Source organism: Garra rufa, chromosome 11 (genome assembly GCF_049309525.1).
Source record: "Garra rufa chromosome 11, GarRuf1.0, whole genome shotgun sequence".
Taxonomy (NCBI): domain Eukaryota; kingdom Metazoa; phylum Chordata; class Actinopteri; order Cypriniformes; family Cyprinidae; genus Garra; species Garra rufa.
In genome coordinates this window covers 41,162,527-41,187,793 of record NC_133371.1, presented here as the reverse complement: position 1 = coordinate 41,187,793, position 25,267 = coordinate 41,162,527, and the positions used below count along the sequence as shown (strand labels likewise).

Genomic DNA, 25,267 nt, shown 5'->3' with positions numbered 1-25,267 from the left:
GGTGCTTGCTCACAAATGGACCATAAGGTTTATTTTTCTTTTGAAATTGATGTATGGTTTGTTAGGATACGACAGTATTTGACCGAGATACAGCCATTTAACAAATCTGCAATCTGAGAGTGCTAAAATAGTCTAAATATTGAGAAAATTGCCTTTAAAGTTGTCCAAAATAAGTTCTTAGCAATGCATATTACTGTTCAAAAATTAAGTTTTATAAATTTATGGTAGTTGGCTATTGCTACAAATATACCCGTGCTACTTGCAGCTGTTTTTGTGGTCCAGGGTAGCATATGTTGATTTAAAGAAGAGTTAATGGTCTTTTTTGTGTTAAAGAGCATCTATATTCTCCCTTTCATCCGTCAGGATAAATCTCCTCCAAGACGCAGCTCGAATGCATGGCTCCCGCAGTTCTTGCGTCATGTTGGTGAACATGCACGTGAGATGCCAGCTCCTCTCCTGCTTTGGACTCTCTTCAGCTCGGCTGCAACCGTGTGTCTCCTCAACTCTCTGCGATCACGTTCACATCATCAGCAACGCGAATCGCTCCAAAACAAACACGCAGATAAACTGGCCGCAGGAGGAACACGCTACAATGTGACGGAAGAGGACAAGAAGAAACATGAAGAGGAGGATGAAGATGATGCAGAGGAAGATGGAAAAGAGCAGAAAGAAGATGCAATGAGTGAAGAAGAACAGGAAGGAGAAATTGAGGAGGAAGAGAACACAGAGGAAACAGAAGAGGACTGCCTCAGGAAAAGGAAGTGAGATTTTTTCAAATAATCGTCTGTGGCTTTAAATGAAACTCTGGACTTTAATACCAGCTCAGGGTAATGACATCTACCCCAAAACATCAGCACTTAAAGCTTCGTTGTGTCAAAACATTGATTTTTCTCTGTTTTCACAGGCAGTTTTGAGAGAGAGAGTAGGCAGTGTAGTGACACATTCACGATTCCCAGTATTTTCCTGGATTTATCCGGCAGTTTAGTTCAGCTAAACCTGATTGAAGGGCCACACTGCAAAACAAGGGATTTTGTTGTATGGCTTTCGATTGCTCTGACAGGTAAATGCAAAACAAGGTAGGTTATGGTTTTTCCCAGCGTGCACTAACTGCTTGCAAACGCCCAGGATAACTTCCACCATGGGACCTAAAATAACTAAAAATCTACATTCAAATGCACATACTGGGCCGCATTAAACAGAAAAGTGAGATTTGTTTGTAAAATTATTCTTACAGAAATGACACTTTAATGCACTAAAATACCAAATACTGTGCCTTACGCTATACCAAGAGTAACAGAGAAATCTAGGTATCAGAAAATATATCATTTTAAATGTTTTTCATCTTTGACTGTCATCTTGTATACAGTAGAAATGGTTTATCAGACTGTAGATGGTTATGTTCTGTGATATTTGTATATTGTGTTGTATTGTAATACCATATTTGACCACTGTGATGTAGTATTGCATTTATATTGTGTTAATATGACTGAAGATGCACCAAAAAAAGAACACTTGGCTTTAATGTTTTGTAATATTTTTAATAAACAGAGAAAAATATACACTGACACAAGCACCATTATTTCCAAAGAAATTTTAATTAAATACAATTTATTTATCAATTCATTTTAGATTTAGTCTAATATAGTAATAACAAAGAATATATAAAATAAAAGTATACTTTTTTTTTTCATTGTAGGAAATTGTAGATATTTTTTTTTTGAAGGTTTTTTTCACCCGTTTTTATTGCCCACAGAGCAAAAACTATAACTATGCATGATTTTTGTGTCTGACTGAAATATTGAAATGGGACAGATTCGTGGACAGATTATATTGATTTATTTCCACAGTTTATTTTATATCAAGAAATCAAAGTGTATTTTATTTAAATCTTGTTCTTCTTTATTATTTTATTTTATTATTATTATTATTATTATTATTATTATTATTATTTATATATATATTTTTTATTATCAGAAGAAAATTCTAAGGTGCCGAGATGTAGGGTGGTTTCTAATTGGCTAAAAACCCATTTTTATTGCCCACAGAGTCAAAACTATAGCTATACATGATTTTTGTGTGTCTAACTGAAATGGGACAGATTCGTGGACAGATTATATTGATTTATTTCCACAGTTTATTTTATATCAAGAAATCAAAATGTAGTTTATTTAAATCTTTTTTATCTTTATCATTATTTTATTTTATTTAAATGTTGTTGTTCTTTATCATTTTACTTTATTTTATTTTATTATTTTATTTTAAGAAAATGCCAAAGTACCAAGATGTTGGATCGTTTCTAATTGGCTAAAGTTTTTTTTGTTTTTTGTTTTTTTTACGCAGTTTTATTGCCCACAGAGCAAATACTATAACTATACATGATTTGAGGTGTCATTCATTTTTGTGTTTCTCGCTGAAATAGGACAGATTATGGCACACGTTCACCAGTGCAGTATCCCGGGGCAGTACTTCTCAATGAGAGACTGATAATACAGCCTCAGACTCTCCACGTCTGGTAGGTCAGAGCTCTTGGTGTACAAATCAAATTTGCTGTCAGAGAAAAGGCAAACAGACTCATGTTATTGATCAGTGAGAGGTCAGACCTTCAATATGTAGGTCATACAGCAGGGGTGCAAACCTGTCACCTTTCGGGGAAATTCACAGTTTTCAGCTTGAAATGGGTCATTCACGTGAATCGTGTAGATCTAGTGTAGGGGTTGTTGTCGTAGTATCTTGATTCATCTATGTCATGCCACCTATGGTGTTTTTTTCCCCCCTGTTGGCAAAGGAATGGACCCGCCCTACTGTGCCTTTGATTGCCTTACCTTAATGTTCTTTCCCTCATTCAATCAATCTCACTCCTGAAGCCCTAACTTTTAAAAGCTGCAGGCAACTGTCCATAACTGCGTTTCCTGATGATGTTGTCTCGAATTTAGTCATTCACCCTTTTCACCCCCGACAGGCTTGCACCCCGCTACAGACACTCAAACCAGATCTCACTGACAAACTCAAGACCTACTTAAACTCTTTGACCCAGGGCAGCATCTGCAGGTCTTTCTCGTTGCATAAGTGCATGTAGTCTCCGTTTGAATGCCAGGGGTAGAAGGAGTGGAAGCGGATCATGTAAAGACCCTGGTGGAAGAAAAGTGTTTGAATGTGTGCAGAAATTATATCATAATGTTTGTGTCTGTGAGATTTGTCTGCGTTTCAGGTGAGCTTTATGACAGTACCTCCTCAGGGATGGTGCATTTGTTGAACTTCATTACCCGGTATAGATACTCTACAACAGAGCAAGAAGAATTTCCACATTGTCACTTCTACAGGAAATACACTGCTGTTCAAATGTTTGGGGTTGGTAAGATTATTTTAAAATGTTTTTGAAAGAAGTCTTTTACGCTCACTAAGACTGCATTTATATGATCAAAAATACAGTAAAAACAGGAATATTGTGAAATATTATTACAATTTAAAGTAACTGTTTTCTACTTTAATATAATTTAAAATAGAATTTATTCCTGTGATACAAAGCTGAATTTTTAGCATCATTACTGCAGTTTTAAGTGTCCCATAATCCTTCAGAAATCATTATGATATGCTGATTTGCTCATCAAGTGCTGCTTTGGACACAATTGAATTCATACTTGCTGAATAACACTACAATTTTCTTTCTTTCTTTAAAAAAAAAAAGTTTTACAATGACATTAGATGCAACATCATAACCATCTTGTGTGCAAAGAACCCTCAAGTCACTGACCGTCGTGTCCCCAAGACATCAGGATATTATCAAGTCCACATTGTGGTTCATAGATTCCAAATTCTGTGCTGCAGTGAGAAAAACATGTAAGTGTTTGTGATAATTGAAATAAAGCTAAAAAATCAAAAATATAAAAAAAATAAAATATAAAATATAAAATATAAAATCAAATATAAATATTACATAGAAAAAATGCTTTTGCAACTAACTGCAGTAAAATGTTTAAACTGGTGTATTAAAATGACAATAACTGACATAACATAGTTAAATACTTAAAATTAAATTTAGAATAAAATACATTTAATATAAAATTAAATATGAAACTAATATACAAATGACAAAAAGTTAAATTAAAACTCAAAATTTTAACTAAAAAGTAGGGCTGCCCCCTAATAGTCGTCTAACCATTAGTCGAAGAGGCTTAGTCGATCAATTTCATTAGACGCTTAATCACAGGAAAAAAAATTCACAAGAAGTGCAATGTCACGTTTTTCGTAACAGATCATTAACAGCTGGTGAATGTGGTAATTACAGTACATTAAAAACATCAGTCAGGACATCCAAATGTTCATTTCAATCATGAACCTCAAAAGTGGCTTATCATTTGAAACATGTAAGTAGCAGCAACATTACATTGCTGCTCGCTCTAACATTAACTAAGGAGGCGCCAGTTAGAGGATGGATACCCGAGCCGAGCCCGACGGAACCCGACGGGCCGGGCCGGGTTCGGACAGATATTTAGAAAGGATGCTCGGGTTCGGGTCGGGCTCGGTCACATCAGCGCGATAGTGCGCCTGTGTTATAACGGCGCTTTTTGCCCAGTGTGCACTGATGCTCTCATCTGTTGACATTTCCGAACGCTTTCCTACAGTTGCTTAATAAAAGCGGCCTTTCCACACACAAAAAAGTGCATGTGTCATTAGTATGAGAAAAAAAAGAGATTTTAACTGTGTCGGACTGGGATCGGGCTCGGACATAAATATCTTAATGCTTGTCGGGTTCGGTTACTGCTCTGTCGGACGCGGGCCGGGCTCGGACAGAAAAATGCGGCCCGATCCGCATTCTAGCGCGATCATTTGCATTTAACTTAAAATACTCCCTCATTTTTAGTCATACAGATAAGAGTAATACATATTTAGAATCTGTAAAAGGTCTACTTTTATTTGTGTGCACTTACAGTAACAACAAAATGTTGTGTTTTTGTAAAATAATGAAAACAAAAAAAAATCAGTTTTCTGACGTCTAGGTCTCTGCGAACTTGATTGCGTCAGAAAATATGACAAACTCTGTTTGCCTCACAAACGTGAAAAATATATCTATTAAAAAGGCTACTTTTAAATGAACTTATTTCATGTTTGTATGAAACAAACACGTCCATTTTGAAGATAACGAGTCAATGTTGTTGACCAGTATTTACATAACACTGTTTTAATATTTAGATGATAGAAAGGTGTGGTACTTGAGAATGGGGCTCTTCTCATCCGGATTGCCTTCAAATGTTGAGTTTCTGAACACTACTGAATTCTGAAACTTGCATCCCACTGGGAATGTGTCTCCAACTACAGCCCACTACAACACACAGTGGCAATCAGTATATTATTATTCCATGTGACCATTGTTGTAACTTTTTTTTTTTTTTTAGATTGTGATTGGATGCATTTGTCTCTCACCTGTGGCTCACCATACAGGGCCATGATTTTCCCAACATCATGGATCAACCCGACTAGCTGGAACCAATCTGGAGACAGGTAAAAATGAGAGAAGCTAATTTATTTGCATTTGACCAAATATAAATATTCACATAGTGATTTCACATTTAGAATCCTTGCAGGTCTGGACATATTGATCAGAAACTTCACAAAAACAACTTCAGGTACATGTTATTGTCAAACACAGACTTATCTAAGTACACCAAGGCGACGTCTGTGACCTTTGTCCCTGCTGATCTCTCACCTTTATCAGGATGCTCCCTACGGATTCCCTCGGCGGTCTGGAATGCATGGAAAGAGTTTGGGAAGTCAACGTCAGGGTCGGATTCATCAACAAGCTCGTCCAGGGCATCAATGTTCTCCATCATGGTCATGCTAAAGTGATTGCAGTTCGCCCATTCTAAGTGCTGGAGGTGAGAGGTCATGTTCATTGTTTGTTTATCAGTTGTTAGCGAAAGCCCATTACCTGAATGGAAATGCACACAGTGCTTTTTATTTTAATATTTTTTTACTTGCTCTTTTTTTTTTTTTTTTTTGTCTGGTTTGGATACAGAGCATAACTTTAAAAAGTGCTTAATGTGTTAAATAAATAAATAAATAAATAAATGAATAAATAAATACAGTTTGAGCAATTATATTTATACATGTAAACTATATATATATATATATATATATATATATATGTATGTATGTGTGTGTGTATATATGTTACCCTGGACCACAAAACCATTCTTAAGTAGCACGGGTATATTTGTAGCAGTAGCTAAAAAAAATAAATTGCATGGGTCAAAATTATCGATTTTTTTTTAATGCCAAAAATTATTAGGATATTAAGTAAAGTTCATGTTTCATGAAGATATTTTGTACATTTCCTACTGTAAGTGTATTAACTTGATTTGTGATTAATAATATGCATTGCTAAGAACTTCATTTGGACATTTTCTCAGTATTCCAGATTTTCAGATAGTTGTATATCAGCAAATTATCCTATCCTACCAAATCATACATCAACGGAAAGCTTATTTATTCAGCTTTCAGGTTATGTATAATTCTTAAATTTACTCTTATGATTGATTTTGTGGTCCAGGGTCACACATGTGTTCCTGTTTATTTCTAGTTTGATTTACAGCATCGATAGACTAACCTTCTGTCTGACAAAGTCCAGCGTTTGGTGCGTGTGCATCAGCTTGTATGTATTAAACACACGGTCAAAGAGGGCTCCGCTCTGTGTTAGACATGTACACTCATCAAAATGGAAATAGACAGGTCATATTAAAAGGAGTTATACTGGAATAAATGAATTAAGAATATGCCTAATTTTACCTCAAAGTTTCTGAATTCTGATTTGTCTTTCTCTTGACATTCAGGGCGATATGCCAGAGAAGGATCCGGACCCTATTAGTTAAAGTTTTTGCATTAGATAAAGTTTGATGGATAGGATTGCGAAATGATCAAAAAGTCATTCAACTCTGCTTTACACACCATTGAGGAAATTATGAAGCATGCATGAAAATAATAGTCTGAATGTCAGGTACATACCAGGTTCACCACCCTCATGGTTCAGCTGAGATTGTGTTGTTGAGGGTAAAGGAGGATGTTGTGTGTTTGGCTTGTGTCTGACGGCTCTATTTATCAGTGCTGCACGTATGGGGTCTCTGAACTGTAGTAGGAGAAACTAGTAACTCTTTAACTTTCTACTCTTCACTACTTTCTAGGGCTTCCACAGGTCTGTCGGTTTGTGTGTGTGCATGTGTACTGGGATATCTTGGTCCAAATACATGCTATATGCTACAGTGACTAAGGGACTTTAGTTTAATAGTAATTTAGAGAATATTATAATACAAGTGTGTGTTAATTCATTACTATGCAAAATTGTATTTATATATTTTAGTGTTGAATTGTTTAAATGTGGTTTTGTTACATTTCATTATTTAGGTTGTTTAATATAATTAGATTTTTTTTTTTTGCATCAGTCAACACAATAATTCAAAGTAAAAGTATGTTTAGAATTTTTACCTAATTTCTGAATAATAATGTCTTCCGTAAAAGTTTATGATTAATTTTTATTTGACTGATTATAGTAGATTTGTGTTTCCAGTTTCTTATTTGTAGATAATCTATAAAATGTTTTATCTGTGCTTCACCAGAACATTTAGAGTCTTCAGATTGGTATCATAAGAGCTATTCTTTGATTTTTTTGTAAATAATGAGCTGTCTGTCAGTTTCTGGTGCCAGGAAGCACAACAGCACATTTTAAGGAAAAGTAATAGGCTATATGTTTGTGTCTAGGCAGAGCTATTGTGAAGACTGACTTGATGTGAGTCTTTGTGTGTCTGTGTGTTTGTGTGTGTGTGTGTCTGTCTGTGTGTGTGTGTGTGTGTGTGTGTGTGTGTGTTTGTTTTTGTGACATATCAGGACACAAATTTGTGTAATAACATGGGTATGACATAGGTATTACAAGGAGAGGGTGACTTATGAGGACATTGCCCATGTCCCCACTTTTCAAAAGGCTTATAAATCATACAGAATACGTTTTTTTGAGAATGTAAAGATATGCACAGTCTCCTGTGAGGAGGTTTAGGTGTAGGGAAGGTGTAGGGTGATAGCAAATATCGTTTGTACAGTATAAAAACCATTACGTCTATGGAATGTCCCCACAATTCACAAAAACAAACGTGTGTGTGTGTGTGTGTGTGTGTGTGTGTGTGTGTGTGTGTGTGTGTGTTCGCAGTAGGTTCCACCCCTGATTTTTATTGGCTGATGGCTTATGGGCGAGTCTGTGACTTGTTTGGTTTATAGCATTTGCACCCCATTCACAAGTTAGTTTCTGACCTCTACAACATTTCTTTGTCTTTTCTTATCTTTGGCAGCATTTTTATTTTTGTTGATATATTTGTTTTTAATTAGCTAAATGTTATTATTAAATGATTAGTTCACTTCCAGAATGAAAATTTCCTGATAATTTACTCACCCCCTAATTTACACTTTCTTTTTTTTTTAGTTGGAAAGAAATTACATTTTTGAGGAAAACATTTTAGGAATTTTCTCCATATAGTGGACTTCAATGGTGGCCAACAGGTTGAAGGTCCAAATTGCTGTTTCAATGCAGCTTCAAAAGGCTCTATAAGATCCCAGTCTGGAAATAATCGTCTTATCTAGCTAAACGATCAGTAAAATACAAATGTATTCTGCATTCCGTAATCATGTTAGAAAAGTCACACATGGTTAGTTCTTCACCTATGTACTTGGGCTCAAAAATGTAAGGTCCATCTCATTTTTTGCTCCATCTTTGAAATCGTCGAACGTCATTATTTTACCTTTTTTTGTGAAGGGCGTTTGACTTTCTTTGCATGTTCACTTTGTAAACACTGAGTCATTATTTCCGACATCACACATGTGTGATTACGTAATGCGTAAGGGCCAAGCTAGTGCAAGATGAGCATTTGTGGTTAAAAAGTATATACCTTTTTTTTTTAAGAAAATGACAGATCATTTTACAAGATAAGACCCTTATTCCTCAGCTGGGATCATGTAGAGCTCTTTGAAACTGCAATTTGAACCTTCAAACCATTGGCTCCCATTGAAGTCCACCATATGGAGCAAAATCCTGAAATGTTTTCCTCAAAAACCTTATTTTTTTTCGACTGAAGAAAGAAAGATCTTGGATGACATGGGGGTGAGTAAATCATCCGGAAATTTTCATTCTGAAAGTGAACTTCTCTTTTAAATGGCTCAGTTAGCCCCTGCTGGTAAATATGATAACTACACCGTCTGCCTCTAAAAGCATGTTTTTCTGTTAACAGCCATTCAAAATATTGAATGTTTTTTCCAGTATGTTATAGTAGATGTTTAATAGTTTAATTGAGAATAACTCTGTAGCAAAAGTTGACAAAAACAATCCAATGTGTTATACATAGTGATCTATTCACATTTTTTGTTTAACTTTGTAAATTCTTGTGTAATGTTTCAGGTCTGCAGCCAGCAGATGGCAGTCTGACCTAAAACTCTCCTGAATGGATGCCACACAAGGATAATGTTGTAAGAAGGGGTTTGAGGTAAGAGAGAGACATGTAACTAAATAATGTCTTTTATAAGCCCTGCTTCCAAGTAAAATACACTATATGTGACCCTGGACCAAAAAAGTAGTCACACAGGTATTTGTAGCAACAGCCAAAAATACATAATAATAATGGTCAAAATTGTCAATCTTTATTTTATGCCAAAAATCATTAGGATATTAAGTAAAGATCATGGTCTATGATGATATTTTATGAATTTCCTACTGTAAATATATAAAAACATAATTTTTGATTAGTTATGTTCATTGCTAATAACTATATTTGGACGATTTTCTCAATATTTAATAATAATCTATCTAAAAAAAAAAGTACTCTTATGACTGGTTTTCTCGTCCAGGGTCACATATGTCAAATTAATAGCAGGCTATGTCTGAAAACTCAGTACAGTAACAATAAGCAAAAAATACCCTGATTGCCTACTAAATAACACTTTTATTTAGCAAGGATGCATTGATTTAATTAAAAGTGACAGTAAATACATTTGTTGCTTACTATTGATTAAAGTATCATAAAAGAGTAGCATGATTTTCCACAAAAATGTTAGATCTGTGTATAAAATGTTAGAAAACAACTGTTTTCAGGATTGATAATTGATAATAATAATAATAAAATGTTTTTTGAGCAGAAAATCAGCATATTAGAATAATTTTTAAAGGATCACATGACACTCAAGACTGAAGTAATGATGCTGAAATTTCAGCTTTGAAATGACATTTTAAAATCTATTTGTGACCCTGGACCACAAAACCAGTCTTAAGTCGCTGGGGTATATTTGTAGCAATAGCCAAAAATACATTGTATGGGTCAAAATTATTGATTTTTCTTTTATGCCAAAAATCATTAGGAAATTAAGTAAAGATCATGTTCCATGAAGATTTTTTGTAAAATTCCTACTGTAAACCTGTCAAAATGTAATTTTTGATTAGTAATATGCATTGTTAAGAATTTAATTTGGACAACTTTAAAGGTGATTTTCTCAGTATTTTCATTTTTCTGCACCCTCAGATTCCAGATTTTCCAATAGATGTATCTCGGCCAAATATTGTCCTATCCTAACAAACCATATATCAATAGAAAGCTTATTTATTGAGCTTTCATATGATGTATACATCTCAGTTTTGTAAAATTTAACCTTATGACTGGTTTTGTGGTCCAGGGTCACATTTTAAACGGGAATAACATTTCATAATATTTCCGTTTTTACTGTATTTAAATACATAAATACAGCCTTGGTGAGACTTCTTTCACAAACATTAAAAATTGCAGGAAAAAAAAGCAGTGAGCCAGCTGAGTCCAAGTGTTACTCTGATTTTACTCCAGTATTTTTGTGTCACAGTGAGCAATATCACTTGTGTCGCTCTGACACAGGTCAGAGTGGTAATGATCTCTTCATGTATGTGTTTGCGTTCTGTTCAGATGACACTTACAAACAAAACAATGACCATTTGCATTTGTTTTATTTATTGAAACAGCATAATCATACAACAATACACAGCATTGACACATAACTACAAACATCCAGTCATTATACACTTGCAAATTATGTACACAAGCTTTTGTTAACTTAGAATTAAATAACATCTCTTCCATTCAAGTCAATGGCATTAAAGAAGGTGATCGATCATGTCGCTTTTAAAGTGCTTTATGTTTAATAGTAACATTTGACCTATATGTGAACATAAGGATAGCAGACATTCCACCACTGGCACACTATGACAAACTGAAGATGTGTATGAGCGTGTGTTTGTTTGGCCAGAGAGTTGTTTATATTTGTCGCCCGTGTTTTATTTGTATTTGTGATTTTATGTTGCGAGACTGGCACGTTCAACGTAGACCATCAGACAGTGTTGAAACTTTGAGAGCTTTATGGATGAAGATTTGACATTTTAAAAGTTTAAATGGGTATATACAGTGGTCCCAGAAGGCATGTGGACACTTAAAGTGGCTGTGTGTAATTTTTCGAAGTGAAAATACTTTCTCCAGTTCTACTGTAACGTGCAGAGACGGCATAATTAAGACTTTTATTTCCCTGAAGAGTGTAAACAGTGTGAGTCTGTGACGCTTGTAACATTACTCTGTTGGTTTGAGCAGCCCAAAAAGTTGACATCGGCTCAGCCAGTGGTGTGAGTTTGGGGCAGGACTATCTGTTTGACCAGCCAATGGCTGATGGGAGGGGAGTTCAGGAAACCTGTTTGAAAACAGTTACTATTAAGATGACGAAATATCAAACCGAATGTTATCCGCAAGAAATGACTGAGCTTTTAACAGAATTATCTACACTTTCTAGGGCATTTTTTGCAGTTTTAAACAAATAGTGTGGCTCTTTTAATTTAATTTAATAAGAAACTGCTATATTTCTTTTAAATAAACACCACTTGGTTTGACATTTTATCGAATACATACATTTAGATTCATAAATAACTGCAGATACAGGATGTTTACTCTTAAGGTGCTCTGTTCGGCTTTAGGTGGCTCAGTCAAGGGCGATTTGTTCTGGCTTAGAGAGCGAGAGACGGTGTGGGATTACTGTAAAGATAATGAAGGTTCAAGTCACTTCATTACAGAAGGTCATGAAGTGTCAAAAAACAGCTTAGGTGGGAAATATTAAGACTTTCGCTTGAATTTGGCTTGGGTTGTTAAAGGGGCACACATAATGTTTACAATTCATTCTCTTCCCTGAGATCCACTAAGTTGAGTGTTTTCTATTAGCTCCAAAGTTGCATTGTTATTAAGACATTAAAGAGATTCACTAAACAATACATGCTGAAATGAAGGCTTCAGACGTACATGATTGGTCAAAAGTTTTTGAACAGCAAGATCTGTAATCTATTTTTTAAAAAGTCTTTTGTGCTAACCAAGCCTGCATTTATTTGATCCAAAGTACAGCAAAAACTGTAACATTTTGAAATACTTTTACCATTTAAGTAACTGTTTTCTATTTGAATATATTTTAAAATGTAATTTATTCCTGTGATCAAAGCTTTTTTGAATTGATTGAAAGTGATGCTAAAGATGTTTATAATGTTACAAAAGATTTCTATTTTAGATAAATGCTGCTCTTCTGAACTTTCTATTCATCAAAGAAACCTGAAATAAATCTACTCAGCTGTTTTCAACATAGTAATACATTTTTTGAGCAGCAAATCAGAATATTAGACTGATTTCTGAAGAATCATGTGACAGGAGTAATGATGCTAAAAATTCAGCTTTAAAATCACGTAAATAAATTATATTTTAAATATATGAAAAAAAACTGTTATTTTAAATAGCAAAAATATTTCAAAATTGTACTGTTTTTGCTGTACATTGAATCAAATAAATACATAAAAAAACCTTACTGTTCAAAAACTTTTGACTGGTAGTGTATCTGCAGAGCTGTAGGTGCTACACACAGTCAAGAACACCACAAGGTTTCTCAAACTTTCCCTCATTTAAACTTATCTGTATTTCTTCTGGTGTTCACAAATAATATCTAACATTCTCTGTACTATTCTGTATGAAAGGCCAGGCCAAGTTTTTGAACTTTTAAATAAAAGCTTGCATGTTAATTTTGGCGCTCATACTGTATGTTAATATTAGATGGCGTCAGAGTTGCAGAAGTTCATACAAGTTGTTTTTGTGGCTCAGTTTCAAAAAATGCTTGTTTAGGAGAAAAAGCTTAGAGTTCTTAAAGTTACAGTAAGCACATTGAGCTCTTTTATTTCAAAAGATCAATTGATTACACCAGTTGTCACCCACTGGTGTCGGTGGTCTTCTGTTGTCACATTTTTGGATAGGTTTTCACTTTGTGTTCACTCATAGTCTTATCCATAACTATGTGGACTTCTGGGATTGATAGGCGCGTCTTGCCGTCCGCTTTGTCCGTTCAGCTGGTAGAGACGGTGGCTGAGGTTTTGTACCTGGCAGGTGCCGAGGATGCATCCCACGCGCATCAGATGACCTCGTGACCCTCTGAGGACATGCCGGCGTTCCCGGAAATGGTCCCGGTTTTGATTGGCCGCCGTGTTGGTCTGTTTCGGCGGGGGTCCTTTATGCAGGAGGGCCCTCCAGACCGCACGGCGCTCTCTTGCTCCGGCACTCGAAGCTATTGAAGGAATGGTGACGGTATCCATAGTGATGCCACCCTGCGTTTCTGGAAGCTTTCCGGGTTTGCTGGGAAAACTCGATCTGGTGAGAGAAAGAGGAATAATTTGGTTAACCACCAGTGGAGCCCATGCACGTGCATTCAGACATTCACATAGAAGCTGACGTGGTTTAAGTATTAAATTAGAGGCTTGGCAGCATTAGGGCCATTTTAGGTGGAGTATTTGAAGCCTGTTATTAATCAAGCGTTTCTCTGGCTGTAGTCCGAGTTATTTGTGGCATGCACTAATATTCCCTCTCGCTAGGACACGCACTCCTTCACGTGCTTCCCTGTCTTCAGTCTGGCTCCTCAGGAGACTATATTTAATATTAATTTATATTTTTTTATATGTACAGTTGAGGTCAAAAGTTTACACCAACTTTCAGAATCTCTAAAATGTTAATTATTTTACCAAAAATAATTTTTTACCAAAAGTTAAACTGCCTGCTGCTTCAGGTCCCACAAATTCTTTGGTTTTTCAGCATTTTTGTTTATTTGAACACTTTCCAAAAAAACGACGTATGATTTTGAGATCCATCTTTTCACACTGAGGACAACTGAGGGACTCATATGCAACTATTACAGAAGGTTCCAACACTCACTGATGCTCCAGAAGGAAACATGATGCATTAAGAGCTGGGGGGTGAAAACTTTTTGAATTTGAAGACCAGGGTATATTTAACTTATTTTGTCTTCTGGGCAACATGTAAGTATCTTCTGTAGTCTCTGCAGGGCAGTACTAAATGAAGAAGAAAAAAAAGATATTTCGGCAAAATAAGAAAAATGTACACATCTCCATTCTGTTCAAAAGTTTTCACCCCCTGGTTCTTAATGCATCGTGTTTCCTTTTGAAGCATCAGTGAGCATTTGAACCTTCTGTAATAGTTGCATATGAGTCCCTCAGTGTGAAAAGATGGATCTCAAAATCATACAGTCATTGTTGGAAAGGGTTCAAATACACAAAAATGCTGGAAAACCAAATAATATGTGGGATCTAAAGAATTTTTCTGAAGAACAGCAAGCAGTTTAACTGTTCAGGACATGAACAACTATCAAAAAATGTAAAAATGTCTTTCTGCTTTAAAATTTCACATTTAATGTAGATGTTTTTTCTTGTTTCTTTGTAATTATTTGTGATTATTTTACATTTCTGAGTGATCATCATTTTTAAAGTATATTGGCACATTAATTGCCTAAATAATATTATTTTCCCAGTATATTCAAAACATCTGCCATTGTTCAGCCAGACAGGTAATCCTGTGGTGTTGGTTGAGCCAGACACATGTCAGACGTCTTAAACACCTTTGACTTGTGCTTTGTGTTTTCTAGCTCATAAATAAACTGGCACTAACCCCCATCATGCACCTGGCAGAGATCTACAGTACATCCCTGCCAAACCTGCAGGTGAGGGAGATTAATTGAGATTTTCTTTTTAGGAAATGCTTGTACTACAGTTTTTTTCTAAGTTGTTCAGCATTTATTTCAATTTTATCTATTTAATTATGTTTGTGAATATTCAGTGCTGATATAATAACACTAATTGAAAACGTTACTAAGTATGATACCTAAATATCTGAATGTAAGTGTCAGTGGGTGTAATAAGCTGTGTGTTTATGTTGTGCATTAGTGTGGTATATAGGGTAATACTTTTAAATCTAATCTGAATCACAATGTTTCTGAACAGGATTAGTCTGGACTGGTAGTTTCAAAAACACTTTCGATCATTGTCTCTCTCACCGGTTTCCGGTCATATTAATGGTTATAACATGGGTCCACCATAAACCTTTGTTTAGCACATGGTTTGAGGTTAAATTCAGTTTACTTTATTTTTTGTATTAGTTTCATTTATAGTTTTAGACAACAGATATGCATTAAATTAATCAAAAGAGACAGTGAAGACAATAAATAAATGCTGTTCTTTTGAACTTTCTATTTACCAAAGAACGCTGAAAAACAAATGAGTCATTGTTTCCACAAAAATAATAAGCCACACAGTTTTTCACATTGATAATAATAAGAAATGCTTCTTGAGCAGTAAATCAGAATATTAAAATGATTTCTGAAGGATCATGTAACACTGAAAACTGGAGTAATGATGCTGAAAAATGCAGCTTTGCATCACAGGAATAAATTACATTTTCAAATATGTTAATCTTTTTTGATCAAATAAATGCAGGCTCAAAGGGCATAAGAGACTTCTTTTAAAAACATATAAAGCGGTACTGTAATACCATAATGAAATACTAGCAATTTATATGTTCCTTGAAACAACACAAAAAAAAAAAAATCTGTTGGTGCCAAAATTCCTTTTAGAATGTTTTTTCCCCTCAAATTCTGTTCTATTTTTTCCAAATCCATTTTTTTTCTTTTAAAATCTTTCTGAATACAATTTTTTTGTTATAATTTTCTGTTTTCTGTTTTAATTGTTAAATTTAAAAAATGGGATTTAAAAGCATTTCTAATTAACTGAAGTAATGCAGCTTACACAGTTTAAAAGGGATTTATTAGCAGTTTAACAAAAATTTAAATTTTAAAGGCCTTTGAAATCTGTTTTATTTGTTCCCAAATTCAGTTTTATTTTTACCAAATTATGTTTTCCGTTAATTTTGGTTCCACTGTAATGGTTTCAATAAATTTTAATCATCAAATGCATATCTAATTAATTGATTTTAGTTTTAAAAAATATATTATTTTATTTCTTTCTTTTTTTCAGAAATACTTTTGTGTTGTGTATTTACATTTTTCTAGTAAATATTTTTTTTAAATTGTAATAATTGTAATATTAATTTTATACATTATTACATGAAGTAATATATTTGTCATAGTTTGTTCAAGCTAAACCGAACTTTTAATTTGACGGGTTGCTGTAAAGACCTTTAATATGTTTCTGTTTGTATATGATATGATGGTAGTTTTTCTCAAAAGAAATGCTAAAATGCTAAAAAGAGTATTTCTAGAGTTTATGTGTGTGTGTTCATATACTCCTATGTTGAGGCGCTTCGAAACCGCACATCTATGCCATTTACTCACACAGAGACAAGCAGAACATGAAGTATTCATATTTAAATAGTCTTTTTACTGCTTAATATTCACAGACGCTGGTCCATGTCACCTTTTGATGTAAGTCTACTGACCTACTTTTGATTTATTCATCCCAAATTTGGCAAATTTCGTGACTACAGTAAACTCCATTTTTATGACTTGATTCGACCTACGTTTTCCACAGTGTGGAAATCATAGAGCCCTACAAATAAGGAAGTTATAGTTTCTGCTAAAATTGAGTTGAAGTAAAAAGTTATTGAAGTAGAGAATTTATTACGTGCCAAACTCGTTTCAGCTGCACGAGGACCACTGCGGGCAGTTTCTGAATAGCTGGCATTACGCGGTGTGTTGGAGCAGATCTAGTGAGTCTCTTAGCAGAACCGGAGATGTGGGACCGCCGGGGCTCAGGGTCAGTACAGGTCTGTGTGTGTGTTTGTGTGTTTGCTGGTCTCCCACTTGCTTGTACATATAATTCAATGTGGGCCAGAGTCAAAAAGCCCGGAATCATTGGAGTTTCCAAAACACACTCCTCATTTAACATGCACTACACACACTGCTTGCCAACAAAACACACACTGCTTTCCCTCTTGTGAAGGTCTATCAGCCTAAATGCAGTCAAGCCTTTCCTGAACGACACAAATGCACACAGACACACACACCCACGTCATCAAGAGCTTTGTTTTAGGTTAATTATTTTGTGGCTTAGAACTCTCAACTAAAGTTCTGTCCGTCATTTTAGCGTACTATCTTTGTTTAGTGATATTTGTTCATGACTCCCTTGTTTGCACTGAACGGTTAAACTGCTCGCTGTTCTTCAGAAAAAACTTTCAGGTCCCACAAATTCTTTTGGCTTTTCAGCATTTTTGTGTATTTGAATCATTTCCATCAATGACTTTATGAATTTGAGATCCATCTTTTCACACTGAGGACAACTGAGGGACTCATATGCAACTATTACAGAAGGTTCAAACACTCACTGATTCTCCAGAAGGAAAAACCATGCATTAAGAGCTAAGGATGAAAACTTGAACAAACTGAAGATTTATGTAGATTAAATTTTTCTTATTTTGCCTAAATATTATATATTTTTCATTTAGTGCTGCCCTTCAGAATCTATAGAAGATACTTACTTGTTTCCCAGAAGACAAAATAAGTTAAAGTTACCCTGAACTTCAAATGTCAAAAGTTTTCACCCCCGCTCTTAAAGCATTGGTGAGCGTTTGAACCTTCTGTAATAGTTGCATATGAGTCCCTCAGTTGTCCTCAGTGTGAACAGATGAATCTCAAAATCATGCAGTCATTGTTGGAAAGGGTTCAAATACACAAAAATGCTGGAAAACTGAAGAATTTGTGGGACCTGAAGGATTTTTCTAAAGAACAGCTGACAGTTTAACTGTTCAGGACAAATAAGGGACTCATGAACAACTATCACTAAACAAAAAATACAGCAGTGGATCATTCAGGTAACAGCACAGTATTAAGAATCAAGTGTATTCTTTTCTCTTTTGGTCAAATAATTAACATTTTGTACATTCTGCGTGGTGTATGTAAACTTTTGACTTCAACTGTACATGCAGTTTGTAATTGGTTTCCTTTGCATTACCGTGATGAAATCCGGCTTCTTATCCTAATTAGTTTGACTCCCTTTGTTGCAGTTGTACACATGATTAGATAAGAAAAGCCTCTATGCATCATAAAAGTACACTAAATTGAAATCAGGCCGGAGAGCAGCAGCCAGGCACAGTTACTCAATCATCCAGGCCCAGCATAAGCCTTTCTAAGCCTCTGCCCCAAGCTAAAGTCCTACTGTTTCACTGCTTCATTCATACACTTCAGTCTCAGGTGCTAGATTACACACACACACACACACACACACACACAGGTCTGTGAATGTGGAAGACAGCATGCACACAGGGTGAAGAGTCTCTTAGATTGTAGAGGAAGAAGAGGAGACCTATTGTGATTTGTTTTATTCTGAAGACTAGAAGGAGGAAGTCTGGAGGTTTCAGGTTGAGAGCGTTCCCACATTAGTGCCCTGCATGGGGCCTGAGAGAGTGACGTTAGCATGCGCAAATGTCCATCTTAATCGCGCAAACTGTTAAGAATGATGTTGCAATCCACTCGCTGAGAGGCACATTTTTAAAAACAGTGCTAGAGGGGCATTTTGGTGGGAAAACTGCTTAAATCCACCTTACGTAAATTCATTGTGCCCTTGCGCGAGTGTGTGCGCAATAGAGGATTTAATTTCCAGTTGAACATTAAAGTCCTAAATCACTCTGTGTTTGTTTATGACCTCACACCGTCTGTTTGACCTTTTCTCACATTAGGCACACACTGCGTGTTCAGATTTATTCTGTAAGCTTGTTTCACTTTTGAAGGCCACAGGCTCATTGTTCATGGGAGGAAACTGCTTCAACCCACCAGAAGGTGGAGACACTGAGATGGTGTTCAATCAGAAGTGACATTACAACACCCAAACAGGTGAACTGTTTCTCAAAAGCATTTGCAGTGATGTCAATACAATTTTAAATGAAGTTACACCTATGTTACCCAATATGGTAATGCTTTCTCAGCATTTAAACACTTAAGCAACTACTTTGAAGTGACTGCTGTATTGCTTTAGTGGATGTATGAAGTCCAAAATCCAGTGTCCTTATACTTGTGTGTTCATTTTGCAGCATTTCTATTATTACATCTGTTGTTTTATCATTTAAAAACTGTATTTTGTCAAATGTTTTGCTTAAAGTGTTCTTGTATAGAATTAATGCCACTTAATTTAATACTTGAATGCAATGAAGTAATGCAAGTTAATCCAAACCTTTGCAGGTATGTGGATTGTGTTGAAGGCATGACTTTTGCATCTTGCAAGTCAGAGTTAGAAATATCCTGATCCATATCATGACTAAGCGGTCACGATGGGGAAATCCGAGAAAGTACGTTACAGGTGGCACGTCTCTCTTGCTCTCTCTGTGCCAAATGCAGACAGTCAAGTGACACACACTATCTCATGGAGAACTAGCGTCATACCCACACACCCGCGCACATGTGTGGCAAGCCATTTTAACATGTATTCTGTAACAAGCTATATTTTTGTCATTAGTTTTTTTGTTTTGTTTTGTTATTAGCAGTTTTGGGGAAAGTTACTTTTAAAAGTGATGCATTATAATATTGTGTTACTCCCAAAAAAAATAACTTCTGTTATTTTAGTGGTGTAACTAAGTAACTAATTAGCAGTTTTGGGGAAAGTTACTTTTAAAAATGTATGCATTACAATATTGCGTTACTCCCTTAAAAAAGTAACTAATTACGTTACTTAATTGTGTAACTAATTAAAAGTAATGCATTACAATATTGAGTTACTTCCTAAAAAAAGTAACTAATTACATTAGTTGTGTAATTAAGTAACTAATTAGCAGTTTTGGGGATTTTTTTTTTATTTTTTTTTTTTAAGTAATGCATTACAATATTGCATTACTCCCTAAAATTAAATGATACTAATTACGTTACTTAATTGTGTAACCTAGTAACTAATTAAAAGTAATACATTACAGTAATCCATTACTACCTAAAACAGGAACTAATTACGTTAGTTGTGTAAGTTACTAATTAGCAGTTTTGGGGAAGTTACTGTTAAAAATAATGCATTACAATATTGTATTACTCCCTAAAAAGTAACTAATTACATAATTTGGATGTGTAACTAAGTTTCTAATTAAAAGTAATGCATTACAATTATGTTACTTAGTTGTGCAACTAACTAATTAGCCGTTTTGGGGAAACTTTTAAAAGTAATGCATTCTACGTTATTTAGTTGTGTAAGTAACTAATTTAAAGTAGTGCATTACAATAATGTGTCACTCCCTAAAAAAGTAACTAATTATGTTACTTAGTTGTGTAAGTAACTAGCAGTTTGGGGAAAAGTTACTTTTAAAAGTAATGCATTACAATACTGCGTTACTCCCTAAAAAGTATCTAGTTATGTTATTTAGTTGTGTAACTAAGTAACTAGCAGTTTGGGTAAATTTACTTTAAAAAGTAATGCATTACAATATTGCGTTATTCCCTAAGAAAGTAATTAATTATGTTACTTAGTTTTTTGTGTTTCATTCATTTTGAGGAGTACTGAATCTGTTTTTTTGTGAGTGAGATTAATTAATGAGTGTTCACATTTAGTCTAGAACTATAGTAACATCATATTTACACTTACTCCTGATTTCTCTCAACATGGAGACAGAAGACAAAGTAACTAGTGTTACTTATTTGAAAAAGTACCTCAGACATTTTTATGTAAATTAAAAAGTAATGTTATTTAATAGTCTGATTACTTAACTCGTTACTTGTAATGTTTTAGTATCTTCAATTATACTAGTGAAGTTTCAATTTCACAAGTACACATTCTTTAGATACTAATACTTACTTTATTGTGAATAGTATTAAATTATTCATTACATACTACATATCTTCCTTTGCTTCTAGTCACTATATCAATAGCAACTAGTATGTTAATATATGAGAAAGTAGTAGGCTAATTGGGCCATTTAGCTCAGTCATTTTATTTGAGACAAGTGTCCCAGTTAACCTCGATTAACAGTTTGTATTACAATTGCTATATAAATGACTGAATAGTTGACATTCTCTAAAAATAACGAAAATTCACTATTGGATTACTACAAGCAATCCAAAGTATTACAAGCAAATATGGTTAAAGCAATAGTAATAAATGTTTAAATGGCTTGCCATGGACATGCATAATTAAACTTTAACTTCGTAATCTGCGATGTCTGCATTTTGTCGGTTTATATAAGAGTAATGGTTTAAGGCTTAATTTGTTTGCTTTAGTTAACCTGAACTAACAATCAACGTTACATCTTACAATACTTATTTTCCCTACGTGTTTTTCAACAAAATTCATTAGTATCTGTTAAATTACTTAAGGCCCTGTGGACTGTCATCAACTATAGTTTATCAACTAACATTATCAAAGATTTTTAGATATAGGCTATTGCTAAGCGTGGTAAGTTAATTTTAGGTCATGCATAAATTAATGCAAAGTATTTTGTAATCAGATTTATTTGCATACGAATAACGCGCACAAGTTCTGAAAATGAACATTTCCAAACCTTAATGATCGTAATATTAAGTACTGAGGATATCGGTCATAGTGTAGATATATGAAGCATCTTATACGGTCGTGATAGTGACCGGGCGGCGCCGGTGTCTCGCGCGTCTCTCACCTGTTGCGCAGCGGCAATGCGAGTGTTTGCAGAGGCAGCAGAAACACACACAAGAGAAGCAGGGATTTCATAGCAGTCTGTTATCCTCTACAGTCCCAATGAATGAAGGTAAGATGGTGTTCGGTCCTCAGCTCAGATAGAAACGCGCTGCTGTGGAGGAGAGAAGAGGAGAGTCGTTTAGGCTACTTAGAAAGTTCCTAAAGTCATTACGAAGAGCTACTTTTAAAGAGAGAAAAAACGTATTCACTCCTTACTTTAATAGAGACACTTATATGGAGAGGATACCGGCGTATCCCGTTCATTTCATATTATCACACGTGTGTAAGACTTAAAATCGCGGATTTAAAAAGAAAAACCTCCTGTGCGTGAAGGACTTTGAATGATTTAGCTGGAGAAACTCTCAGGACTGACTCGGAAAACTTGCGTCTCATGGATGGAGCAGATGCTTAAATACTGAGAGGGAGGAGACACGGATAACTGACATGGTGCACTTCAGCCTTGGTACAGTTATTATAAATCAGTGTCCTCCTTAGAGCAACTAATTATTATATAGCACTGTAGATGACGATGTGTTTTCTATTAATAGAAACTCCACAGACCGCTGTTTGTCATACTTTATTTTAGAAAGAACATCCTAGCTATTTTCTACAGTGCCAAATGGATGGGGGCGTGACCAATATGCTAATATACGATGATTATAATAGATATGTGCAACGGAATTGATACAATTTTTGATTTACTAAAATTTATATATATTGTCGTGGAATACATATTTTTTTATTATTTAAGAGATAGACAGAGAGAGAGATACACCATCTCTGTCTCTCTGATTTTTTTGATTATTTAACATGACAACTAAAAAATGAAAGAATGATAGAACAATAGAAAGAGAACTAGATGAAACAACAGAATGATTGATAGATAGATAGATAGATAGATAGATAGATAGATAGATGGATGGATGGATGGATGGATGGAATAACAGAACGATGGATAAAATGACAGGGTAGACAATGGTTAAACGATAGATAAATATAAACCCAACGATAGATAAAACAGGATGGATGGATAGAGATTATACAAGATGATAGATAGATAGATAGATAGATGGATAGATAGATAGATAGATAGATAGATAGATAGATAGATAGATAGATAGATAGATAGATAGATAGGCAGAACAATAGAATGACAGAATGATCAAAATGATAGAACGATAGATGTAGACAGTGACAGAACAATCAATAAAATGACGAGAGATAGATAGAACGACAGAATGATAGATAGAATAACAGAATGATAGATCAAAATGATAGAACAATGAAACGTCAGATCAATAGATATAGACAGTGACAGAACAATAGATAAAACGACAGGATAGATAGAACAATAATAGAATGGTGATAGATAAAACAACAGAATGATAGATAGATAGACAGACAGACAGACAAAATGATAGAACAATAATAGATAGATACATAATTAGACAGACAAAATGATAGATAGATAGATAGATAGATAGATAGATAGATAGATAGATAGATAGATAGAACACTGATTCATTCATTTATTATTTTCTGCAGGCTCTTGGTAGGATCTGACTTAAAACACTCTGGTCTTTTTATTCAAGTACATATTTGTATATAGGAACATGAGACTAAGGAACGCTGCTTCTCGGGGGAAATATTGTTTCAAGCATACAGCTTATGTCCAGCCTTCAACAATGTGTCACGATATAAAAATATAATTGTGCCATCAGGTGTGACATAGTGGCTTAATTTAAAGGTCAGAGACAATAACAGAAGTGTGTTTGGTTTTATAGAGCTCACTGTGTCCTGTGCCCTTTTAAAGAGGATTTTAGAGAGTATTAACAACTGTCGAGTTAATGTTAATAAGAGTCAGTCACAGATGAGACTCAAGGAGTGTGTGACTGACAGCGTCTCTTTTGTCTAACTTGTTTAAGGTCATTTTACAGTTATACTTTGGCCTTAGTGTGATTTTTGGAGCTTTGTGACTGTTTAAATTGTATAACACTTTTGATTGGCCCATTGCATGATTGGGTTTTTATAGCTTTAGCAGCATAAAGGTCAAGTTTGTTTTTTTTGTCAGTGTGTTTAATGGCACATGTCTGTATGTTTAAAGTTTAGGACATTTATTGCATTTCAGTCTCATTAATTATGTCATAAACTTGGATGTGTTTGTTATTTGGAAAAAGTTATTTTGTTAGTTTAATTTACTAGTGAATTTTGTTGAATTTATGTTCTCAACTTCTTATAAAACCATATGATTTTCTTCCATGGGTCCAAACACCAGTAATTTAACAAAAAGTCCAGATACTGGAATATTTTTGTGTATGTGCATTATTGTTTGTTACTGTTGTGACTTTTGAGGACACAGATATGTAAACTTTACTCTTTTTTTTTTTTTCTCATGCAGATGCCTTGTGAGCGTGTGTGTGTGTGTGTGTGTGTGTGTGTGTGTGTGTGTGTGTGTGTGTGTGTGTGTGTGTGTGTGTGTGTGTGTGTGTGTGTGTGTTGTTCTGCGTCATGGGTCAGACAGCAACAGGATACACTTGCATTCATGGCTCAGTTCTCTCAGACAGAGCTGCCTGCTTGTGTGTAAGTGTATATGTGTGTGTCTGTCCAAGTGTCTCTCTTCCCTTCATTATTATACATTATCATAATATGAAACTCAGTACAGTATTACTAGAATCCTATTAAAATCGTATTATAGAATTCAATTGGTGTATTGTTCCAGATTAAATTTAGATGAGAGCTGGATTCATCTCTGATCCATCTAAACCAGATCAGTTTTTTCAATTCATTCCAGATATGGAGCATTTAGCATTTTTTAAGCAGTGATGCATAAATCTTATGCAGTTTTAAACAATTGTTTGATATATGTTAGATGAATATCTAGAATAGAAATTAATAAAAATTGTGACACCAGTGAATTCACCCATTTTAATTTTTTCAATAAATTTTGCAGAAAATAGAAGTTTATCAGTAATATAATATTGATTTATTCCAATTTAGACTGAATTTGGAACCATGTTAATTATTGTAGTGTACATATTTTTATTTTAATGTTGATTTTTATTATTCATTTTTAAATAATCGAAAAAGATAAAGACTAATTTTCTTTTTTCCCCACAAATATTGCAAGACTAACGGGGTTAAATGCTTGAGCTTGATGAATGTTAACAATTAATTTTTTTATTTGTTTATTTTGCAGAAAACATAAGTTTTTCAATAATAACAAATCAACATTTGCTTCCAAACTATATTTATTTATTCCAATTTAGACTAATTTAGACCATGTTAATTTAT

At 34.5% G+C, this 25,267-nt stretch overlaps 3 protein-coding genes across 3 annotated transcripts in view; 1 reads left to right on the top strand and 2 right to left on the bottom strand.

Annotated features, from left to right (window-relative positions):
- The window catches only part of lmf2a (lipase maturation factor 2a), a 16,916-nt gene extending 15,357 nt beyond the window's left edge, over positions 1 to 1,559 (top strand). Inside the window, exon 14 of the mRNA XM_073850111.1 lies at positions 364 to 1,559. Within this exon, the coding sequence (XP_073706212.1) occupies positions 364 to 765 (402 nt within the window). The 3' untranslated portion in view covers positions 766 to 1,559. The remainder of the gene's footprint in view (positions 1 to 363) is intronic.
- A 616-nt stretch (positions 1,560 to 2,175) lies between these two features.
- Positions 2,176 to 7,108, bottom strand: miox (myo-inositol oxygenase). The gene is made up of 10 exons (XM_073850113.1): positions 7,000 to 7,108; positions 6,784 to 6,855; positions 6,605 to 6,685; positions 5,705 to 5,867; positions 5,422 to 5,489; positions 5,211 to 5,320; positions 3,752 to 3,819; positions 3,228 to 3,277; positions 3,017 to 3,129; positions 2,176 to 2,547 (listed from the first exon to the last, which is right to left on the bottom strand). Exons 1-10 carry the CDS (start codon positions 7,015 to 7,017, stop codon positions 2,439 to 2,441), a joined length of 852 nt encoding a protein of 283 aa, XP_073706214.1. The 5' UTR covers positions 7,018 to 7,108; the 3' UTR covers positions 2,176 to 2,438.
- Positions 7,109 to 10,989: 3,881 nt separating this feature from the next.
- adm2b (adrenomedullin 2b) lies at positions 10,990 to 22,333 on the bottom strand. Its single transcript, XM_073850114.1, has 3 exons — positions 22,193 to 22,333; positions 21,939 to 22,088; positions 10,990 to 13,706 (listed from the first exon to the last, which is right to left on the bottom strand). Exons 2-3 carry the CDS (start codon positions 22,007 to 22,009, stop codon positions 13,343 to 13,345), a joined length of 435 nt encoding a protein of 144 aa, XP_073706215.1. The 5' UTR covers positions 22,010 to 22,088; positions 22,193 to 22,333; the 3' UTR covers positions 10,990 to 13,342.
- Positions 22,334 to 25,267: the final 2,934 nt, after the last annotated feature.

Bases quoted from the DNA above. Each gene is read 5' to 3' on its own strand.
- adm2b (XM_073850114.1), bottom strand. From the start codon at position 22,009: ATGAAATCCCTGCTTCTCTTGTGTGTGTTTCTGCTGCCTCTGCAAACA. The intron at 13,707-21,938 runs GTGAGAGACGCG...TTCTCTCACCAG, and splicing joins GCATTGCCGCTGCGCAACAG to ATCGAGTTTTCCCAGCAAAC.
- miox (XM_073850113.1), bottom strand. The intron at 5,321-5,421 runs GTGAGAGACAAA...TGTGTGTTGTAG, and splicing joins CCCTGTATGGTGAGCCACAG to TGGGCTGTAGTTGGAGACAC. The intron at 3,820-5,210 runs GTACCACACCTT...TTCTCACTGCAG, and splicing joins GAGAAGAGCCCCATTCTCAA to CACAGAATTTGGAATCTATG.